Raw genomic sequence first — 20,127 nt, 5'->3', positions numbered from 1 at the left:
AATGTGGTAGCATCGAGCTTCCCTTGCTGGTGTGAAGGCTAGAGGGGTTAGCATTGCTATGGGCAGGTTGAATGATAGCATAGAGTCTGCTAACGTGTAGCACGTTGTATGCTACAGTGTTAGCATGGATGTTGATTTCAGTCACGGTGACGCGTACTGTCTCTTTAACTGACAGAGTGACTCATCAAAACATTTTTATCAAAGTTAACTGCAGCTTTAACCCTCGTTTAGTGTTGGGCGACTGCTGTAAGATGGCGGCTGCGTGTCTGTCTGCCTGTGTGTGTGTGTGTGTGTGTGTGTGTGTGTGTGTGTGTGTGTGTGTGTGTGTGTGTGTGTGTGGACGCGGCTGCACTGACCTATATGCAGCTGGATGTAAGCGAGCGTCTCTCGGCTTTGCAGCAGCTCGCGGCGTCGGCCGAGGACACGTGAAGACGCACACACACACATATGGGGACGCACACACACACACTCACATATGGAGACGCACAGACACACACACACTCACATATGGAGACGCACACACACACACACACACACACATATGGAGACGCACACACACACGTACGCTCAGGAAGGGCGTCCACGTGATGTGAGGACACGCGTACCCACGAGAGGGGAAACGACCAGACACGAGGCCTGCACACACACACACACACACACACACACTCTCATACACACAGACACACACACACACACACATACACACACTCTTATGCACACAGACTCACACATACACATTTTCATACAGATGAAAAGACTTCATACACACGTGAAGAAGAAAGAGGTAGACGGATGATAAAGGACACACATACACAAATACACGTATACGCACACACATACACTTACACACACACACACACACACATATACATACGCACACACACAGACATACATACACACACACACACACACACATACATACGCACACAGAGCGACTACCTCATGCATGTTTTATTGACCCGACTCTCTCGCTATCTTTCTTTCTTCACCTCTACTGTCTCGCATCCTCATCCCTCCATCTCTCTCTCTCTCTCTCTCTCTCTCTCTCTCTCTCTCTCTCTCTCTCTCTCTCTCTCTCCTGCTCTTCACTTTAATCTCCCTCGTCTCCTTTGTTCCTCCTCCCTCCTTCACCTCGGTTGTCCTCCTCTGACGTCTCGGAGCAGAAACGATGAATCTGACGGGACGAGACTCATAACACTACTTCCTCTCCTGCTTCCTCCTTACTTCCTCATGTCTACTTCCTCTCCTGCTTCCTCCTTACTTCCTCATGTCTACTTCCTCTCCTGCTTCCTCCTCACTTCCTCATGTCTACTTCCTCTCCTGCTTCCTCCTCACTTCCTCATGTCTACTTCCTCTCCTGCTTCTCCTCATTTCCTCATGTCTACTTCCTCTCCTGCTTCCTCCTTACTTCCTCATGTTTACTTCCTCTCCTGCTTCCTCCTCACTTCCTCATGTCTACTTCCTCTCCTGCTTCCTCCTCACTTCCTCATGTCTACTTCCTCTCCTGCTTCCTCCTTACTTCCTCATGTCTACTTCCTTTCCTGCTTCCTCCTCACTTCCTCATGTCTACTTCCTCTCCTGCTTCCTCCTCACTTCCTCATGTCTACTTCCTCTCCTGCTTCCTCCTTACTCCTCATGTCTACTTCCTCTCCTGCTTCCTCCTCACTTCCTCACGTCTACTTCCTCTCCTGCTTCCTCCTCACTTCCTCACGTCTACTTCCTCTCCTGCTTCCTCCTCACTTCCTCACATCTACTTCCTCTCCTGCTTCCTCCTCTTGTCTCTCATCCTTCCTTCATGTCTATCTCTTCATCCTCTACTTCCTCCTGACCTCCTCTCTTCACCTCCTCCACCTTTCCTCCTCCTGCTCATTTAGTTGTTTTCACCTCCTCTTCCTCCTCCTCTCCATCATTTCCCTCCTTGTCTCCTTCTCTTCCTTCTTCCTTACACCTCTCCTCTCTCCTCTCCTTCTCCTCCTTCATCCTCTTCTCCCTCCTGACCTCCTCTCTCGCTCTCTTTCTCTCCCTCCTCCCTCCTCCTCTTCTCCTAATTAGCACCTGAGCGTACCGGTCTGGTTAATATTCGGCACCTCGCCGTCTCCCCGGCGCTGCTGTTGCCATGGTAACGCCATGGCAATGCAGCGCCGCTCCCTCTCTCTCTCTCTCTCCCTCTCTCTCTCTCTCTCTCTCTCTCTCTCTCTCTCTCTCTCTCTCTCTCTCTCTTTCCTAATTTTTGTGCCCCTCCTCTTCCTCTTCCTCCTCCTCCTCCTCCTCCACCTTTTCACTTTTTAATGAGTCACTGCATGTATTATATTATGGGATGGCGGCAGCGTCACGAGGCGAAAACTCAAAAATGTTTTGTTTTTTTTACATTTGTATTTATTGTGTTTTAAAAAGTAAACAAATGTTCAGTCGTCTGATTGTCGCTCCGTCCAAGGACGACGATTATTTACTTATTTACTGGCTCCTCTGACAGTTCAGTGTGTGTGTGTGTGTGTGTGTGTGTGTGTGTGTGTGTGTGTGTGTGTGTGTGTGTGTGTGTGTGTGTGCACGGAGACCTTGGCCTTGATGAAGTTCTTTAAAACTGCTAATTGTGTTTCATTCATATTTCATGGTCGCGGGCCGGAGGATGGAATGTCGTGTGTGTTGCATTCCTAAACCACGGCCACGTGTGTGTGTGTGTGTGTGTGTGTGTGTGTGTGTGTGTGTGTGTGTGTGTGTGCCTTGTATTTGTCTGTCATGACAGCTGGAGGTCAGTGTGTGTGTGTTTGTGTGTGAGTGTGAGTCAGCGTCCGTGTGTCTCGAGTGTGTCTGAATGGGTCCAGATTCTCCGGTGTGTAAAACGTGATTCAGGTTTTTAGACATTTTGCTTCAGTCGGCTGGTGATGCTGGACTGACCCAGTGTGTGTGTGTGTGTGTGTGTGTGTGTGTGTGTGTGTGTGTGTGTGTGTGTGTGTGTGTGTGTGTGTGTGGTGTCATTTGTTTCATCAGCATCTAGTTAGAAGATGCAGCTTCGCACAAAAAAAACTGACTTTTGTCTCCTCCAGACGACTTTTATTGGTTATCTGGTTGTATAGAAGTCTATGCTTCATGTGTTAAAGCTGCATTCTCTCTCCTGACCACCAGGGGGCGACTCCTCTGGTTGTATAGAAGTCTATGCTTCATGTGTTAAAGCTGCATTCTCTCTCCTGACCACCAGGGGGCGACTCCTCTGGTTGTATAGAAGTCTGTGCTTCATGTGTTAAAGCTGCATTCTCTCTCCTGACCACCAGGGGGCGACTCCTCTGGTTGTATAGAAGTCTATGCTTCATGTGTTAAAGCTGCATTCTCTCTCCTGACCACCAGGGGGCGACTCCTCTGGTTGTATAGAAGTCTGTGCTTCATGTGTTAAAGCTGCATTCTCTCTCCTGACCACCAGGGGGCGACTCCTCTGGTTGTATAGAAGTCTATGCTTCATGTGTTAAAGCTGCATTCTCTCTCCTGACCACCAGGGGGCGACTCCTCTGGTTGTATAGAAGTCTATGCTTCATGTGTTAAAGCTGCATTCTCTCTCCTGACCACCAGGGGGCGACTCCTCTGGTTGTATAGAAGTCTATGCTTCATGTGTTAAAGCTGCATTCTCTCTCCTGACCACCAGGGGGCGACTCCTCTGGTTGTATAGAAGTCTGTGCTTCATGTGTTAAAGAATAGAAATACATTTTATGTGTTTCAAACATATTTACATTCATACAAATACATTTTGCTCGTGCATCTTTTATTTTTTTGAATTCTGAAAAAAATATGAAAAAACATTCAAAGTAAAAAAAAAAACCTTATTTCTTGGAAAAATTACTTAATCTATAATTTTTCTTTTTTTTAATAATTGGGTGATTTCAGCTCTAATCCAAATAGTTTCAGTTGATATAAAACATGGATTTTGCCTCTTTTTAAATAAACTGAACCTGTTAAATGCTCTTTAATTATGTTGAATGCCACAAACATGGACGGATGAAGATGATTATTAAAATGCGTCTGAGCGATAGAGACGCAGATGAAAAGATTGATTGATGTCGTTCGTGTTCGGCGGTGCAGACGCGACCTTGAGCGTCTCGCCGGTGCGAAACTCTGCCGAAGTCGACGCCCGCCGTCTGCACGAGGCGCAGAGCGGCCGATGATCCGGCCGACCACCCGGAACCTGGAGAACCCTCTCAAGGTTCTCCGCCAATGAAAAGCCGGCTTTGTTCTCATGAGCGCATCGAATGGCCTCACAAGATCCATCCGTCATGTCGCGCCGCCGCCCCCCGCTGACATTTAACACTTCCCGGTTATCTAATGCTCGCGGGGCCGCTCGGCCTCGGCCGGGCCGCGGTTCCCAACACGAGGCGCCGGGGCCGCTCGGGGTCCTCGGGAGGCTTCAGGAGGGTCGTCAACGCCGCCGCCGGCACACACTGAACACACTGAACACACTGAACACACTGAACACACTGAACACACTGAATACACTGAACACACTGAATACACTGAACACACTGAACACACTGAACACACTGAACACACTGAATACACTGAATACACTGAACACACTGAACACACTGAACACACTGAACACACGGAACACACGGAACACACTGAACACACTGAACACACTGAACATACTGAATACATGCACAGGGCACGCAACGCACACTCAGAGCCAGTGTGGGGCATGTGTGACGTGCACTTCTGGAAAATGAATGTATTCAAAATATATGTTTTTGTTATTATTTTAATTTCATAATTTTTATAGAAGTGTCCGCAGGCAACGGTTGCCGGGTTTTGAGAAAGTCTCGGCCTTTTGTTGCCATCATTGGCCGCTTTTTTTCGTAACGTAACATCGTAACGTAACATCGTAACGTAACATCGTAACGTAACATCGTAACGTAACATCGTAGCACAACATCGTAACACAACATCGTAGCACAACATCGTAACATAACATCCTGACATAACATTGTAACGTAACATCGTAACATAACATCCTGACATAACATCGTAACGTAACATCGTAACGTAACATCGTAACGTAACATCGTAACGCAACATCGTAACGCAACATCGTAACGTAACATCGTAACGCAACATCGTAACGTAACATCGTAGCACATCGTAACGAGCATGAATGACAGACAACGGCCTTTAACGGGCTGTCATTTCAGCAACGTCCTGTTCGTCTGACGCTTCCTCCACCAATAACTGGACTTCCTAGTTTGTTACAGTCGTTATTAAAGCGTTACAATAACTCACGGCCGATATGTTAAACACGGTAAATGTTTAAATGGCAACATTTTATCCTGGAGACTTCGATAGAAACATTAAAATAAACGTTCTTTTCAGCGGCTCATGTGCTCAATATTTTTTCCCTCGTTGCCGTTTAGACTTCAGACATCTTGTCGACGTTCTGACCTCAAGGTGGCGCTAGAGGAAGGCGTCCAAAGTGGAAAAGGTTGGCCGTCTGTGAGTTGTGTTACATTGTGTTCATCCACATCGCCACATGTTAGAGCTCTGTGTGGACGGATTATCTCTCAGGAGATTGTTCCAGTCCGACGTCACTGATGCCGACAGACTGCAGTCTGACAGACGCCCCCCCCCTCTCCCCGGCTAACGTAACCTGAGGTAAAACGGCTCATAACGTCCCGTCTGTAGGGTTCGCAGAACTCTTATATAACGGCAGTGAGATTTGGATCTCTATAAGCTGAAGAGGAAGCTGCTGGAAATAGCCGGTCTCTCTCAGAAGAGCTGGGTCATACTGCCAGCTGTGTTAATGATGCATTAGCACCACGAGGTGCCTACACAAAGGCGTCCTTTGATCAATCATTTAGCATCCCTACACACACTTACAGGGACACACACACACACACATGCGGAGCTGGCAGTTTGTGCTACATGAGGACGTCGGCGCGGCGCGGGGACGCGTTCAGTCTCTAAACGACCACGATTCATAACCTTCAGTCGCTCCTTCAGTCGCTGCATCGTCTTTTTACCCAGGAGGCCGTGCGGTGGAGGCAGTTGTCTGGTCTGACGCGTCGCTCGGGGCTCATCAGGTGGAAGTTCCTTTGTTCATTTATTGAGGCGAGCGAACGCTTCGTAAAGTCACCTGAGATCCTGCGCCGCAAATTTATCTTCACAGTAACATTTTGAGGAGGAAGCGGTCGCACGCCGGGAAACAGGAAGTCGCCGTTTTATTTTAAAATTCAAACGTTCGTTTGAACGTGGAAACGACTGAAGCTCCCGAGTGATCTGTCGGTAGACTGAGCCATGAAATAATCATGACGGACGACACGGACGCGCTTGGGTTTGCTCGACCGAGTTGAAAGACGCCGCTTCAGAACGCTGAAGAAACGAGTCGAACGAGTCGAACCAAAACCTCAGACTGTATGAATTCAAACAGATTCATCGATTACGTTCTCATCGCTCGAACAAAATGAGTTTGAGCTCGCCATCGACCAGAAAGCTGAACTCAGAGCGCCGCCGGGTGTGTCCGCAAACGCCCGACGTGCTAGCGGCGAGCTAACGCGCTAGCTCCTTCCCACACGAGAAGACGTGCTGAGCGGCGGTTCATTCGTTCAACAAGTTGTCGTCCGCAGCAGAAGAATCCAAACCGAAGTGTTTTCGAATGACTTGCGGCGGCTGAGAGTCCGTCGTTCGTGAAGCGACCACCAGAATGCGTGACCTTGAGACGACCTTTGGCCACGCAGCCCTACGGGTCCAGCGAGGCGAGTTTGAGCCAATCAGAAGCGTCTAACACAAAAAGCACGCTTGTATTTCGGCTTTTTTTTGTATTTGGCTTTTATTTTTCGGTGGATTCTTCTCTGTGCCCCCCCCCTCTCACCTCCCTGCTGTGCCCTTGTTCCAGTAACGGCGTCTTTAACCCCGCCCATTAGCACACTTGGCGCCTTTTCCCGATCTTCCCTACTCGTCCTCTCTAATTTGTCATTTTCATTTCCCAAGATATCTCCTCATTACCTTCTTTTCTTTTTCTTTTTTCGGGCTCCGGGTTGTTTTATGGCTTCGTCGACACCCTCTTGTCTCCGGTTCGCCCTTGGTCTCCTCGCCGAGCCGACCGAAGGGCCGTCGGGGAGAGATGGATGGACGGCGGTGTACTTTTTTATTTCTTCTTCCAGTTGTTGTCGTAAGACGGATGGTTTCTCTTCGCCCTTGATGGAGGAGAAACCTGCAGTGAACTCTGCCTCGCCGGCCGACCCGCTCCAGTTACCTCGCGGTGTCGCTTTCAGTGGGAAGGCCGGGTGTTCCCATCCCGGTCTCTGGAGGTCACCCTGACTCGTAGAACTAGGGTTACGCTTTGAAGTCGTGACGGTTCAAGAGACGGTTGTGAGTGGTTGTGGAGGCGTATTGAAGCTGAGCCGGTGTTAAGTTGTTCTTTCACCCGTTGAAGATGTTGCCTCTTCTTCTCCTGTGTTTGAGTTGTTGTAAGAACCCCAAATTAATTCCAATATTTGTGTTTATTGTATGTATTTGTTCAGCAAAGTCTTCGAAAAAAATGTATATCTGCAAAAAAAAAAATCACTTTTAAAGATATTTTGATGGTAACTATGAACATCCAGCATGATATGAGCCAGATTCTCCAAAAAGCCTCCTGGAGCGTCAATAAGACCTTTATGGAAAGATTAGGACCTAAAGAATCAGAACCTGCAACAACAATCACAATAAAACAAAGTCTTGTCTGTTAGGAAGAAGTTTCAGTCAAAAAACTGTGTCGTTCAGTTCAAAAATGGAGAAATTACATATTGTATGCCAAAAGATTGTCTGAATGGGGCATGCTGGGACTTAAAATTGGCGCGGGATGATTTTCACACGGTTTCCAGAATGTAAAGTCAAGTGAGACTGTTCTTTGGGGGGTAGGTGTCCTCAATGTCTCGCTTGAGGATGAAGAAAAGAGGCAAATATTTGTTTTCCGGTTGAAGAGACTTCTGATCTGAAGGAAACATTCGGCGCTTCTTGCAATTTGCAAATCAGTGTTTGTGTCGCGGCTGCAGATTTATTATTATTTCTACATAATTACGCCGCACCGCCGCACAATCCAATGTTCACAAATACTGTACGAGTAATTAGAAGGATTCGTGGAGGCGAGCTGAGCCTGACGACAAAAAATAAATGGGACGCGGCCAAGCTGCCACACAAACACACACACACACACACACACACACACACACACACACACACACACACACACCTCCTCGTCAGAAGTTGGCCCGGAGTCCTCGAGGCCGATCCGGTGATGCAGCAGAACATGACGGTGTTGTGTGTTTTTCTTCGGCCTGCAGCTCAGCCTGCTTCTTCCCATCCGTCCGGTCTCTCTCTCTCTCTCTCTCTCTCTCTCTCTCTCTGTCTCTCTCTCTCTCTCTCTCTCTCTGTCTCTCTCTCTCTCTCTCTCTCTCTCTCTCTCTCTCTCTCTCTCTCTCTCTCTCTCTCTCTCTCTCTCTCTCTCTCTCTCTCTCTCTCTCTCTCTCTCTCTCTCTCTCTCTCTTCTCCTCTTCGTCTCCTACACACTCGTCTCCCTCCACCTCTTCCTATACCGTGTGTCCTCTGATCTCCACTCCTCTCCTCCTCCTACACTCTTTTGTCTTTCCTTTCATCTCTCTCTCTGGCAGCGGTCGGGTCTCTGGCAAAAGTATTTTTAAAAGCAAACCGACATGCAGGAAGTAGAAAACATTCACGGAAAAAAATCACATTATTTGGTTGGAATTTAGGCTCCGAGCATCAGATTATTTTATTATCCACAAAGGAAAGTCTCATCTGACTCCTTAAAGAGCAACTTAACGCCTGTTTAGCTTCAATACGCCTCCACTACCACTAACCAGCGTAACCCTGGTTCTACGAGTTACGGTGACCTCCAGAGAGCGCCACAGTTTGTTTCGTATGGGGAGGAATGACACGAACCACAGAGTTAAATGATATATATATATGAATATATATATATATGAATATATATATATGAATATATGAATATATATATATATGTATGAATATATATATATGTATGAATATATATATATGAATATATATATATATGAATATATTATATATATATATTTATACATATATAAATGAATATATTATATATGTTCATATATATATGAACATATTATATATATATATATACATATACATATATATGAATATATATATTTATATATATATGAATATATTATATATGTTCATATATATATATATATATATGAATATATTATATATGTATATATACATATATAATATATATATATGAATATAAAATATATGTTCTCCATGTCTTGAAGGAAGGCGTTACACTTATTGGTTTGTATTTTTTATGGGTGTCTGGAGGTCTCGAAATCTGGATAAATTGACTCAGTGCTACAATTTGACTACATTGACTCAGTGCTACAATTTGACTATATTGACTCAGTGCTACAATTTGACTACATTGACTCAGTGCTACAATGGGACTACATTGACTCAGTGCTGCAATGGGACTACATTGACTCAGTGCTACAATGGGACTACATTAACTCAGTGCTACAATGGGACTACATTGACTCAGTGCTACAATGGGACTACATTGACTCAGTGCTACCAGGAGGAGCTTCCTGGTCCAGGCCGAGAGAAAACAGGTCCAACATGAAGTGACACTGGGGACAGATGACAGCTTGCCCGATGCTAATTAAGTGTTGAAAAACTCTCATTTTTCTGGCAAATGTGTTCTTCCTCCTCCTCCTCCTCCTCCCCCTCCTCCTCCTCCTCACCCCTCCCTCTCTCCTTTATTCTTATATCTACATTTTTTGTCCATTGATTGATAAATTCAGTTCTGATGAATCAGATAAACTGAGGTTCAGATTGATCGTCTCTCTGAGTGCATTAACGTTCCTGTAGTTGGTTATAAGCTGCTGATAGCATTTATAATGACTTTGAAACTCTGATAAATCAACAATCAAAACACATCATAAAGCTTTGGGGACTTGTAAGGTCAACTACCATAATGCTTTCTTTTTGTGAGGCTTAAAGTGTATTATAATTCCCATTTCAGTAATACATTATAATCCCTTCGTAATGCTTCATAATCACTGTTATAATGTGATTATAAGTTACTCCGAGAGGTCACTGGTTGTTTTAAGTAAAGTAAAAATAAAATAAATCCATGCCATGCAGGGCAACACGCCACTTTATGAGTGCTTATATCTATAATTCAACAGTTCTATAAGCAAATTATAAAGCATTATAAGTCTGTTTACAATGCATTTTAAACATGAGTCTCATAGAAGGTCACTAACAATACTTTAATATTGTATATCTATACTTTTTCAGGTTTTTAACTTCCCTTCTTTGTGTCTGTAAACGAGCATTTTGAGCATAATAGCTCAAGACTGTCTTTCATTCTCAGTACAAGTGACCCGAGTGCGAGTAAGAAAACCTCTATTGATGTCTCCGTGTTTTATTCGCGGTCTTGTGTTGATCTCACACATTTTTAAATAAATGGAACCGATCGCGTACTTTGCTTGTTTACAAAAAATATCTGTCTTCACCCATCCTGCACATCTCTCGTTCTTTGTCTTATTTCGGGTGAAAGCGGCGCACAAACAAATAGCAACATGACTTCTCTCTATGTTTTCCTAACATGTATTTTTCTCTGGCTTTTAGTCTTTCCCCAAGTGGCTGCAAGCGCAGCTCACTGAACACAAACAATATTAACATGTAATTTTCTTCTCTCTCTCTCTCTCTCTCTCTCTCTCTCTCTCTCTCTCTCTCTCTCTCTCTCTCTCTCTCTCTCTCTCTCAGCTTGTCTGTGATGCCCTCCTCCCATGACGCCCAGGTCGGTAGCTGACACTGCCCGTGAGCGGGAGACGCCACTGCACCACCGGTCCTGGGCCGGCACCGTCGGCCGGTTATCGCCCTCCCTCTCGCAGGCTGGAGGCTCCGACTCCGCCCACCTACCGGTATCCACACCCATCAGCTTCGATCCATCCCAGTGAGTCCCTTATTCGACATCCTCTCAGCACGCACCACCACCACCACCAGCACCAGCAGCAGCAGCAGCCCAAAAAACCCCACAGTATCTTCAGTCAGCAACACCAGCACCACCATTATCACCACTACCAGCAGCAACACATCATGTCCAGCCGTAGAAAGTCCTCCACCCCCTGCATGGTCCGGCTCGTCAGCGACCTGCCCGAAGAGCAAGACGACCCCGAGGGCGTCATGGACACAAAGGTTCCGCCGGACGACGAGGTGACCGAAAAAGAACAATCAGAATCCGAGGGGAACAGCCGAGACCCCCGGCAGGAGAATCCACAGGATCCAGACCAGCAGACGTTTCCGCAACCGGTGGAAACTCAGAATCCTGAGCCAGCAGAACAAGAGGAGCAGTCGGACGAGAAAGATCAACCTCCCGTCGTTGAACGCGAGGACGCCGCGGAGGAGAAGGACTCCGACCCGGCGTCCCAGAAGAAGCAGTCCAGAGGGTACGAGTGCAAATACTGCCCGTTTTCCACTCAGAACCTGAACGACTTCAAGGAGCATGTGGACTCCAGCCACCCGAACGTCATCCTCAATCCGATGTACCTCTGCGCCGTCTGCAACTTCGACACCAAGAAGTTCGACTCGCTCACGGAGCACAACGAGAGCCAGCACCCGGGCGAGACCAACTTCAAGTTCAAGAGGGTAAAAAGGAACAATCAGACCGTCTTGGAGCAGACAATCGAGGGCAAGGACAACGCGGTGGAGAGCCAAGTGACGAACGGACAGGGCGAGGGCCACGCCGCGTTCCCACCGTGCATATCGACCGCGGTGAAGACCCCCAACAACATCCAGGGGCTCTATCAAGGGAGCGCGTTGAAAAGCCAGCGGGAAAGCCTGATCCAGAAGACTCAAATCACGGCGCTGAACATCAACGGGACGGTCATCATCCCCGAACCCGCCGTCCTCCAAGGGCTGTCCCACGTCGCCCCGATGCTCCAGCGCCCACCCAACTTCAACTCTGTACCAAAAATAGCTGTTCCCTTGAACACCACCAAATACAACCCTTCTTTGGACGACAACTTGACGTTGATCACCTCCTTCAGCAAGTTTCCTTACCCGACGCACGCCGAGCTGTCGTGGCTGACGGCGGCCTCCAAGCACCCGGAGGACCAGATCAAAGTCTGGTTTACCACCCAGCGGCTCAAGCAGGGCATCACCTGGTCCCCGGAGGAGGTGGAGGAAGCCCGGAAGAAGATGTTCAACGGCTCCATGCCTCCCGCACACCCCACGTTCACCGTCCTGCCTACGACAACCTTCTCTCAGCCGCCCGCCAAATCCTCCCAGCAGACCTTCGTCCACACCACCGTCGGCCACGCGGGTCACGTGCGGACGGCCGCGTCCAACGGGTCGAGCTCAGTCGCCAACGCAAACTCTGGACTTGCGGTCGGCGCCGGCCCCTCCCTGAAGCGATGCCTGCCGACGTACCTGACGACGGTGTTCGGCCCGGAGTCCAAGCGGCCCATCATGGCGGTCGCCCCCCATTCTGGCGACGCCAAAGACAGGGGCCTCATGGCTCCGCCCCCGCCTCCTCCCCCGAAAGACCGCCTCCCAATGGCTCCGCCTCCTGCTCCCATGGAGATGAAGAGACCCGTAGCAGTTCCTCTGGTCACCGGAGAGATGAAGAGGCCATCCGCTGCCGTGCCTTTAATGCCGCCGCCGTCGTCGTCGCCATCTTTGTTGCCCAAAGGGAAGATGCTCTCGTCGCTGGGAAACCAGAAAACAAAACCGTTGGTGTCCACCTTAGTGTTTCCAGAGTCTTTAACCAGGCCACTGATAGTTCCCCCGCCTATCTTTGCGCCGCCATTTAAAAACTCGTTGCTTTTTCCTCTCAATTCGCCCATCACCTCCAAAGAGAAGCACCCGAATAGCCACGCTCTGCTGGCCGCTGATCTCAAGCTGCCCAACTCCCCCCCACAAATAAGGAGGCCGACCATCATCCAGTCCATTCGCGCTCCGGCCAAAGCCCCGACCCAGATTCCAGGGTACCCTTACGACAGCAGGAAACTAAAAGAGCAGCAAGGCGTGGAAGTGAAAACCTTCTACCCAAGAGGAGATAAGGTACTCACTCCCCTGGCAGAGGCCAACGGGATATCTCGCATGGATGGCCACAAATGGTCCCACAATCAAACCGCGCTTGCTCACAATAATGGCGTCCAACATTTTGAGGGTCCGCTAGCGGCGCTGAAACACGACTTGCATCAAAAGTCCTCGGTGCTGACCCAGTTTCCCTTGCTGGAGAGGATGAAAGGAAAGACGGCAGAGCAGCTAAAGATCTTGGAGGAGAACTTCCTGAGGAACAGCTTCCCCACGCTCGGCGACGTGGACAATCTGGCGGGCGCCACCCGCATGTCTCGGCAGGAAATCGACAGCTGGTTCGTGGAGCGCCGGGCGCTGCGCGACAACCTGGAGCAAGCGCTCCTCAACTCCATGGGCACGAAGAGGATGGGCGGCGGTGGCATCGCGGCCATCGCCAAGAAACGACTACATCAGCAGCAACAGCAACACCAAACTCTCCAGCTGAATGGGATTCACAAAGCCGGCGCCGGCGTGGGCCATCTCAAGAGCCCCCTTCCACCTTCCTCCGCCGTGCCCATCGTCGCCCCCTCCGTCCCGAGCCCGAACTCCTGCTCAGTGCCTCCAGACGGCCGATCCCTGGCGCTCCTCATGGACAATTTTGCTCAAACGCGGTGGCCTTCACCTGAGGAGTTCAGCCAGCTGGAGGGTCGGACGGGACGCGCCGAACTCGCCCGCTGGTTCACCGACAGCCGGCTGCAGGGCGGCGGTGGCGGCGGCGGCGGCGGTGGCGGCGGCCTGGAGCTAACGGAACTTTTTCACGACAACGGAGTGAACGGAGGCCAGGGGACTGCCAAGAACGCCGGCCCCGGCGTCCTGCAGCGCTGTCAGGACGGAGGCCTCGCCAACCACAGCGGCGGTAAGCTGCTGGAGGTGGAGCTGGGCTGGCTGATGGAGCAGCGCGCCAACGGCCTCAGCAGTCAACAACGGGATGAACTCCAAGACCGGTTGGCTGGCAGGTACGAAAACTATTATGGTGTTGAAAGACTATCGAAGGTTCGGAACGTGCATGTATTTTATTTTGGGTGAAAGAGCCTTTCAGTGGCTTTGAGTGGGAAACAATCCTCTTCCACCATTAGTCAGACTTCATCCATGAAGAAGACCTGAAGGTAACTGTTTGTTAGAACCACAATGGCGGTGTGCGTAGGTGCTGCAATAGCATCAGTTGTATCACAACTGGAGAGTATTGCATATGTCTTGATTGCCAATCACCTGTCAAGTATTTCTTGATTTTTTTAGGAGTTCCCGCTCTTTTTCAAACAGTTTTCCATTATATCGAATAAATATTATATCCAAGTGGTGCTTAAACAGATTTAAAGATGATTATTTAAATTAATATGAACAATTCAAAACAATTAAATACCGCTTTCAATTTGAATGAAACGTCTTTTCTCAGGATGAATGAGGTTGTCGGCGCTATCGAGGTGGAGAAAGAGACAAAAGGTCCTCAGTTCCAGTCAGGAATCCTCAAATTGCTCGAAAGCGTCCATTTGGTTTCTCTGCACCTTCTGCGGAGGAACAACAACAAAACAAATTGCCGCTTCCTCGTGTTCTTTTTTTTCTCGCTGCCACATCAACATTGTTTTTCCCGGACATTAACCCACAAATAGACGAGACTGTCTTCGGTCTTCCAGGAGCTCGGGAGATCTTTGGCGAAATAACGCAGCCATTACAGCCGAAACCAATATCTCCTCAATAATTTGGGCAGGAGTTTTATTGTTCCCGTGAGTCCGCTCCGGGTTTGGAAAGCTCCGGCATGAACCTGCGCCGACAGCACATTGAAATCCTTCTGCTTCCTGTCGGCTTCACGAGCAACGCCGTGAAGTTCACCAGGAACGAGCCAACAGGGTCGTCCTCGATGCTTATTGACAGTAAATCTGTAAATATGCTGAAAGCTGAAAGAGAAAAAGCTTCGGGAGATGATAGTTAATAATTAATCAATCTTTTTAGTGTATATTTGTGCAAAAATGATAGAAAATGCCATTTTCAGCCACCTGCATTTCCCTGTTTGATATCCAGTTGAAGTGAATGTCTTTGTGTTTTGGACTAAACGAGAAGTTTAAGTTGTTTTTTGAGAAACGGGGAGTGATATTCTTTGACGATTAATCGATTAAATCCATAAAATAATCTGCAGATTAATTGATGAATGAGAATAAATATGATTTGCTGCTTGGATAAAAGAGATTTTCTTTTTTACTTCACAAAGTAAAACTTGATTTTCCCGAGACGTCCGTCCCACTTTTCATCACTATTTCTGACACAGACATGAAGTCCTTCAGAATTTAATTATTTTGATTATTAGTTTCTCCTAATTATAATTAAAACATAATGTCCCACTTCTGACCTACTTGAGTTTAATCTGATTGAGGACCTCAGTCGCCAAAACATCTAATAACTGATTGACAGATTCCTTTGATAATGAAAAACAAATATGTGAAAAAAAAGTTAGAAATTATTTGGCAGATTTTTTTTTCTTTGTCCTTTTATCTAAAAATAAATTAGTGGCAGATATTTTACTTCTGAACGTCAGTGATTTGTCTCCTGGTGGACGGAGAGACGGAGACTGACAGTGAAATATATCAAGAATAAAAAGTTCCATATTGACTGAAATTAAACAGTATAAGTGTAAGAATATAAAAAAGTGTGTTTATTAATATATATATATACATATATATATATATATATATATATATATATATATATATATATATATATACACATATTTTTTTAATTTATATTTATTTATATATACTTAAAAATGTATGCATATATATATATATATATATATATATATATATATATATATATATATATATATATATATATATATATATATATATATAACTGGATCAGATCTGGGTCACGTGGCTTTAATTGATCAGCAGTAATGATTATTGATCCGTGACGATCAGTCTTTTGAACGCAGCTGAAGTTTTCTGTCTGTAACGTCTTCACAGACTGAGGCCGGAGCTGAAGAACGGGGGCGTCAACGGGGGCGTCAACGGGGGCGCGGCGGGCGCGGCGGGCGCGGCGGGCGCGGCGGGCGCGGCGGGCGCGGCGGGCGCGGCGGGCGCGGCGCGGGACGTGTTCGGCAGCTGGCTGGAGGACGTCCACTCGAGGAGAGGACGAGAGCTGCTGCTGGACCGAGAGAGGAAGACGACGGGGTGAGCGGTGAGTCACAGACGCTTCAAATAACAAAGTAACACACGTTGTGTGTCAGTAAAGTTTACTTATGTTGTCGCTGAGGAAAGATCACAAAGTGCTGGACAGAAGTAGAAAAAACTAAAGTGAACACATAGGAGAGAAATACATAATAAAAACAATAAAATACTCATTACAATACACTGTAGAAACAATAAAACACACAATCAAAACAAATGAAATAAATAAAAACAGAGACATATTTTTTGGGGACTTTTTGTTGGAAAAACACCAACAAACAGGAGACATATAAAAAATATTTTACAAAATATTTTACAAATACAAAATGGTCCCAATATGAGTTCAGAGAGGACTAGTTGACTTTATAGAGGGAGCTTTCAAAGCATTAATGAATTACTGACATTAATTCATAAATTCATACTCAAGAAAATTCTGTCTTTAAGTTCTGGTGATTTATTATTTATTAGTGTTAAATTAATTTTACGTAAAAAAAAGGTTTGGCGATAAAACGCGACAGGATTCTCTGAAAAGATGCTCAGATGTAAGAAAGAGTGTTAAAGTATTTTAATTACATTCACTAAGAGCTCTAATTATTTCTTGTTTAAATGATTAATCGTTTATTCTGTCAAATGTCAGAATGACAAACGACGTCCTGTTCGCTCATTAAGTGAAGCCAGAATCAGGTTTTCATATATTTCTGCAGATATAGAGACTTTAACAACAATGGAGGGTGAACAACCTGTTGTTGTTGTTGTTTACTCAACAAACAAACGCTTCCTGCCTTTGAGCTCACACAAACATGTTGAACACGTTTCTCTTTCCTCATCAAGTGTTTGCACATTTTCTTCTCACAAAATTCTTCGATTTTGTTTATTTTGTTTGAAAGTTTCATCACCAAAAATCTGACATGAATGCAACAAACACATTTACATTTCTTTCATTTCTTTACTATATTATTGTCTCTGTGGCCGTCTGGGATTCTTTTTAAGGAAAAGTGCATTAAAAATAAAATGCATTATTATTATTATTATATTGATGATTGATTTCTCCACTCAACGCGTCTAAATTTTGTCTTTAAGTTTCACCAAAGAGAGAATGTTTTATGCCATAATTCACCATCAGCATTAAGCAGAGGAGCAGTTTCCTTTTTTAATACAAAAGTAAAGTGTATTTATTGCACATTTTGATACAAGACATTTATTTTCATCTATTTTATGAACAAATACTTACATTTCTCTGAAAAAGATATTGATAATCGATGCATTTCTCCGCTAAATACGTCCAAATTCTGTCTTTAAGTTCTGGTTATTTCACCATAAAGAACATGTTTCACGTCATAATTCTCCTCATAATTCTTCAGCATTAAGGAGCAACTCTTGTGTCTTTTTAAATTTCCTTTTTAATAAAAAAAAAATAGTGTATTTATTGCACATTTTGATACAAAACGTTTATTTCCATGTTTTTAAAAAAAACTTACATTTCTCTGAAAAAGTTCTTGATAATCGATGCATTTCTCCGCTTGCTCCGTCTTTACTTTCTCTTTGTTTTACCTAAAAAAAAAAGAAGTAAAAAAACGAAAGTCCACCAACTGTTCAGTGCGACTGCGTTTGTGGCTGCAGGTTTCTGTTTTGCAGAACGAGTGAAGAGGTTTAACAAAGCGAGACCCCCCCCCCCCCCCGGTTCTCCTGGTGTTAGAGCTGAAGCCAACACCTCCATCCCGGGCATCAAACACTCGGCGCTCCATCCAGCCGTCTGTGTGTGTGTAGCTGTGTGAGTTTTGGCTTCAGCTGCTCAGCAACAAACACCAAACTTCAGGAAAATTTAGGGAAGGGGGAGGAGAACAGAAAAAGGAGCGTTATTGGAGGCCTAAAATAGCAGCAGCCCCCCGGTGAGGTGAAGTCTGATGGATGAAAGCTCCGCCTGGAGGCAGAGTGGCGACGCAGCGTCGGCCCGCTGCTTCTGTTCTGACAGAAGACGGAAAGTTTTAACGCTTTTCCACGTTTGCTTTTTCAAAATAGACGACGTTTCAAATGATTTCCCGGAGACAAACGGCCCCGTAAACACGGCGGAGACTCGACTTCTGACATCAGCCGACTCCTGGAGGGATTGTCACAACTAGTTTTTTTGGGAAGTCTTCAAAGAAAATCAAGCGCCTGACAGCTGGAATCAATAATCAATATGAAGCGTTCAGAAGAGAAAATAAAAAAGATAACTGTAGTTGTTGTGAGTGTAGAATCTCTTCTTTTCAGTTGGTTTGTTGCTTTTTCAGTCTTTCAGCTAGGTTCAATATTTTAAAAAAGCTAAAAATATATAAAATCTATTCTTCGAGACGACCAGTTGTGTGTCCTCAGCCGAGAGAGTGTCTATACAGAGGGAAGGAGATAGGGCCCAGGACGGAGCCCTGAGGGACCCCAGTGGTGAGAGGACAAGCTTCAGATTATCTACAAGTATGCACATACAATATAAAATTATTGGATTAACACACAATTATATCTAATAATACATAATACAAAATAAGTGTAGATAATAAAACATAACATGCTTACATAGAACAATAAAATCATGATATAATATTGTTATTGTGAATCTGCTTCTTCAGTCTTTTGTTGGTCTGAAGCCGGTTTGAAGCCGGTTTGAAGCCGGTTTGAAGCGTTAAAACGAGCCTCCTGGAGCTCCGATCCAGCAGCAGCACCAACGAACACGAGCTTAACTCTGACGGCGGCGCGACCGTGGCAGCTCGCCCGTCTGCCGGGCCAGACGCCGGGTTCTGGCGCCAGGTGTCATCGCCGGCTGAGCCGCTTGGCTCCTCACGGAGCGCGAGCACCGAGCGGCTCGAGCGGCGCTGGATGCAAAGAACATTCTGTCTGATTGGAATTAAAAACAACTTGCCTCAAGTTTCATTGACGATGAACCGAGAGGAGACTTTCATGTTTTAATCTGATCCATTAAAACCAACTAATTCAATATCAGGGAAATATTTAGGTTGTAATGTGTCAACTTGTTCCACATTTCATGTTCTGAATCGACTGTCTGTCTCTCCGTCTGTCTGTCTGTCTGTCTGTCTGTCTCTCCGTCCTCTCAGCTTCTCTTTTGACTGATTGAAGAAAACCTGAAAGTTAAACTTCAGTATTTTCCTTTAGTTTCTGGGTGGAGGCGCTGGTTCCGTTACCCGGTAACTTATCGCGGCCACCAGAGTTGCTGGTTCCGTTACCCGGTAACTTATCGCGGCCACCAGAGTTGCTGGTTCCGTTACCCGGTAACTTATCGCGGCCACCAGAGTTGCTGGTTCCGTTACCCGGTAACTTATCGCGGCCACCAGAGTTGCTGGTTCCGTTACCCGGTAACTTATCGCGGCCACCAGAGTTGCTAGTTCCGTTACCCGGTAACTTATCGCGGCCACCAGAGTTGCTGGTTCCGTTACCCGGTAACTTATCGCGGCCACCAGAGTTGCTGGTTCCGTTACCCGGTAACTCATCGCGGCCACCAGAGTTGCTGGTTCCGTTACCCGGTAACTCATCGCGGCCACCAGAGCGTTCCGTAAAACTCTAAAACGTTCCCTTGTGAAGTCTCTCCTCCGTCTTCTCCGTGCGGTCCCTCCCACCGCTCAGGTTGTGTTTGTTTTAAGCGCCTCCAGAGCCAGACGGGCGGGGTCCGTCACACCGGGGTGCCGGTAACCGGGGTGCCCCCTCCCGTCTGCCGCGCCGGGGAGAGCGAATCAAACGTCTTCTGAGAGAGAGAGAAATGTGAGATATTGAGTATTTGTTTTGTGCGGCAGGAAGGTTTTGGTTTGTGCGTTCGCGTGTCGACCTCGACGAGCCTCGATATTAAACACATTCCTCACTCACAATACTTTCAGACGTGTACGTT

The 20,127-nt window shown here is 46.5% G+C and overlaps 1 protein-coding gene across 2 annotated transcripts in view; it reads left to right on the top strand.

The window, feature by feature from the left end:
• LOC137784551 (zinc fingers and homeoboxes protein 2-like) overlaps positions 1-20,127 on the top strand; it is a 77,880-nt gene that overhangs the window by 51,082 nt on the left and 6,671 nt on the right. For both annotated transcript variants that reach the window (XM_068575323.1, XM_068575324.1), the window contains 2 exons: positions 10,786-14,057; positions 16,056-16,269. In XM_068575323.1, coding sequence (XP_068431424.1) covers positions 11,119-14,057; positions 16,056-16,266 — 3,150 coding nt within the window. In that variant the 5' untranslated portion in view covers positions 10,786-11,118 and the 3' untranslated portion in view covers positions 16,267-16,269. The remainder of the gene's footprint in view (positions 1-10,785; positions 14,058-16,055; positions 16,270-20,127) is intronic.

Source organism: Clinocottus analis, unplaced genomic scaffold, assembly GCF_023055335.1.
Source record: "Clinocottus analis isolate CAN_PGR_092001 unplaced genomic scaffold, fCliAna1.0.p SCAF_14, whole genome shotgun sequence".
NCBI lineage: Eukaryota > Metazoa > Chordata > Actinopteri > Perciformes > Cottidae > Clinocottus > Clinocottus analis.
The sequence above is the reverse complement of the archived record's forward strand: the minus strand, read 5'-3'. Positions and strand labels throughout refer to the sequence as shown.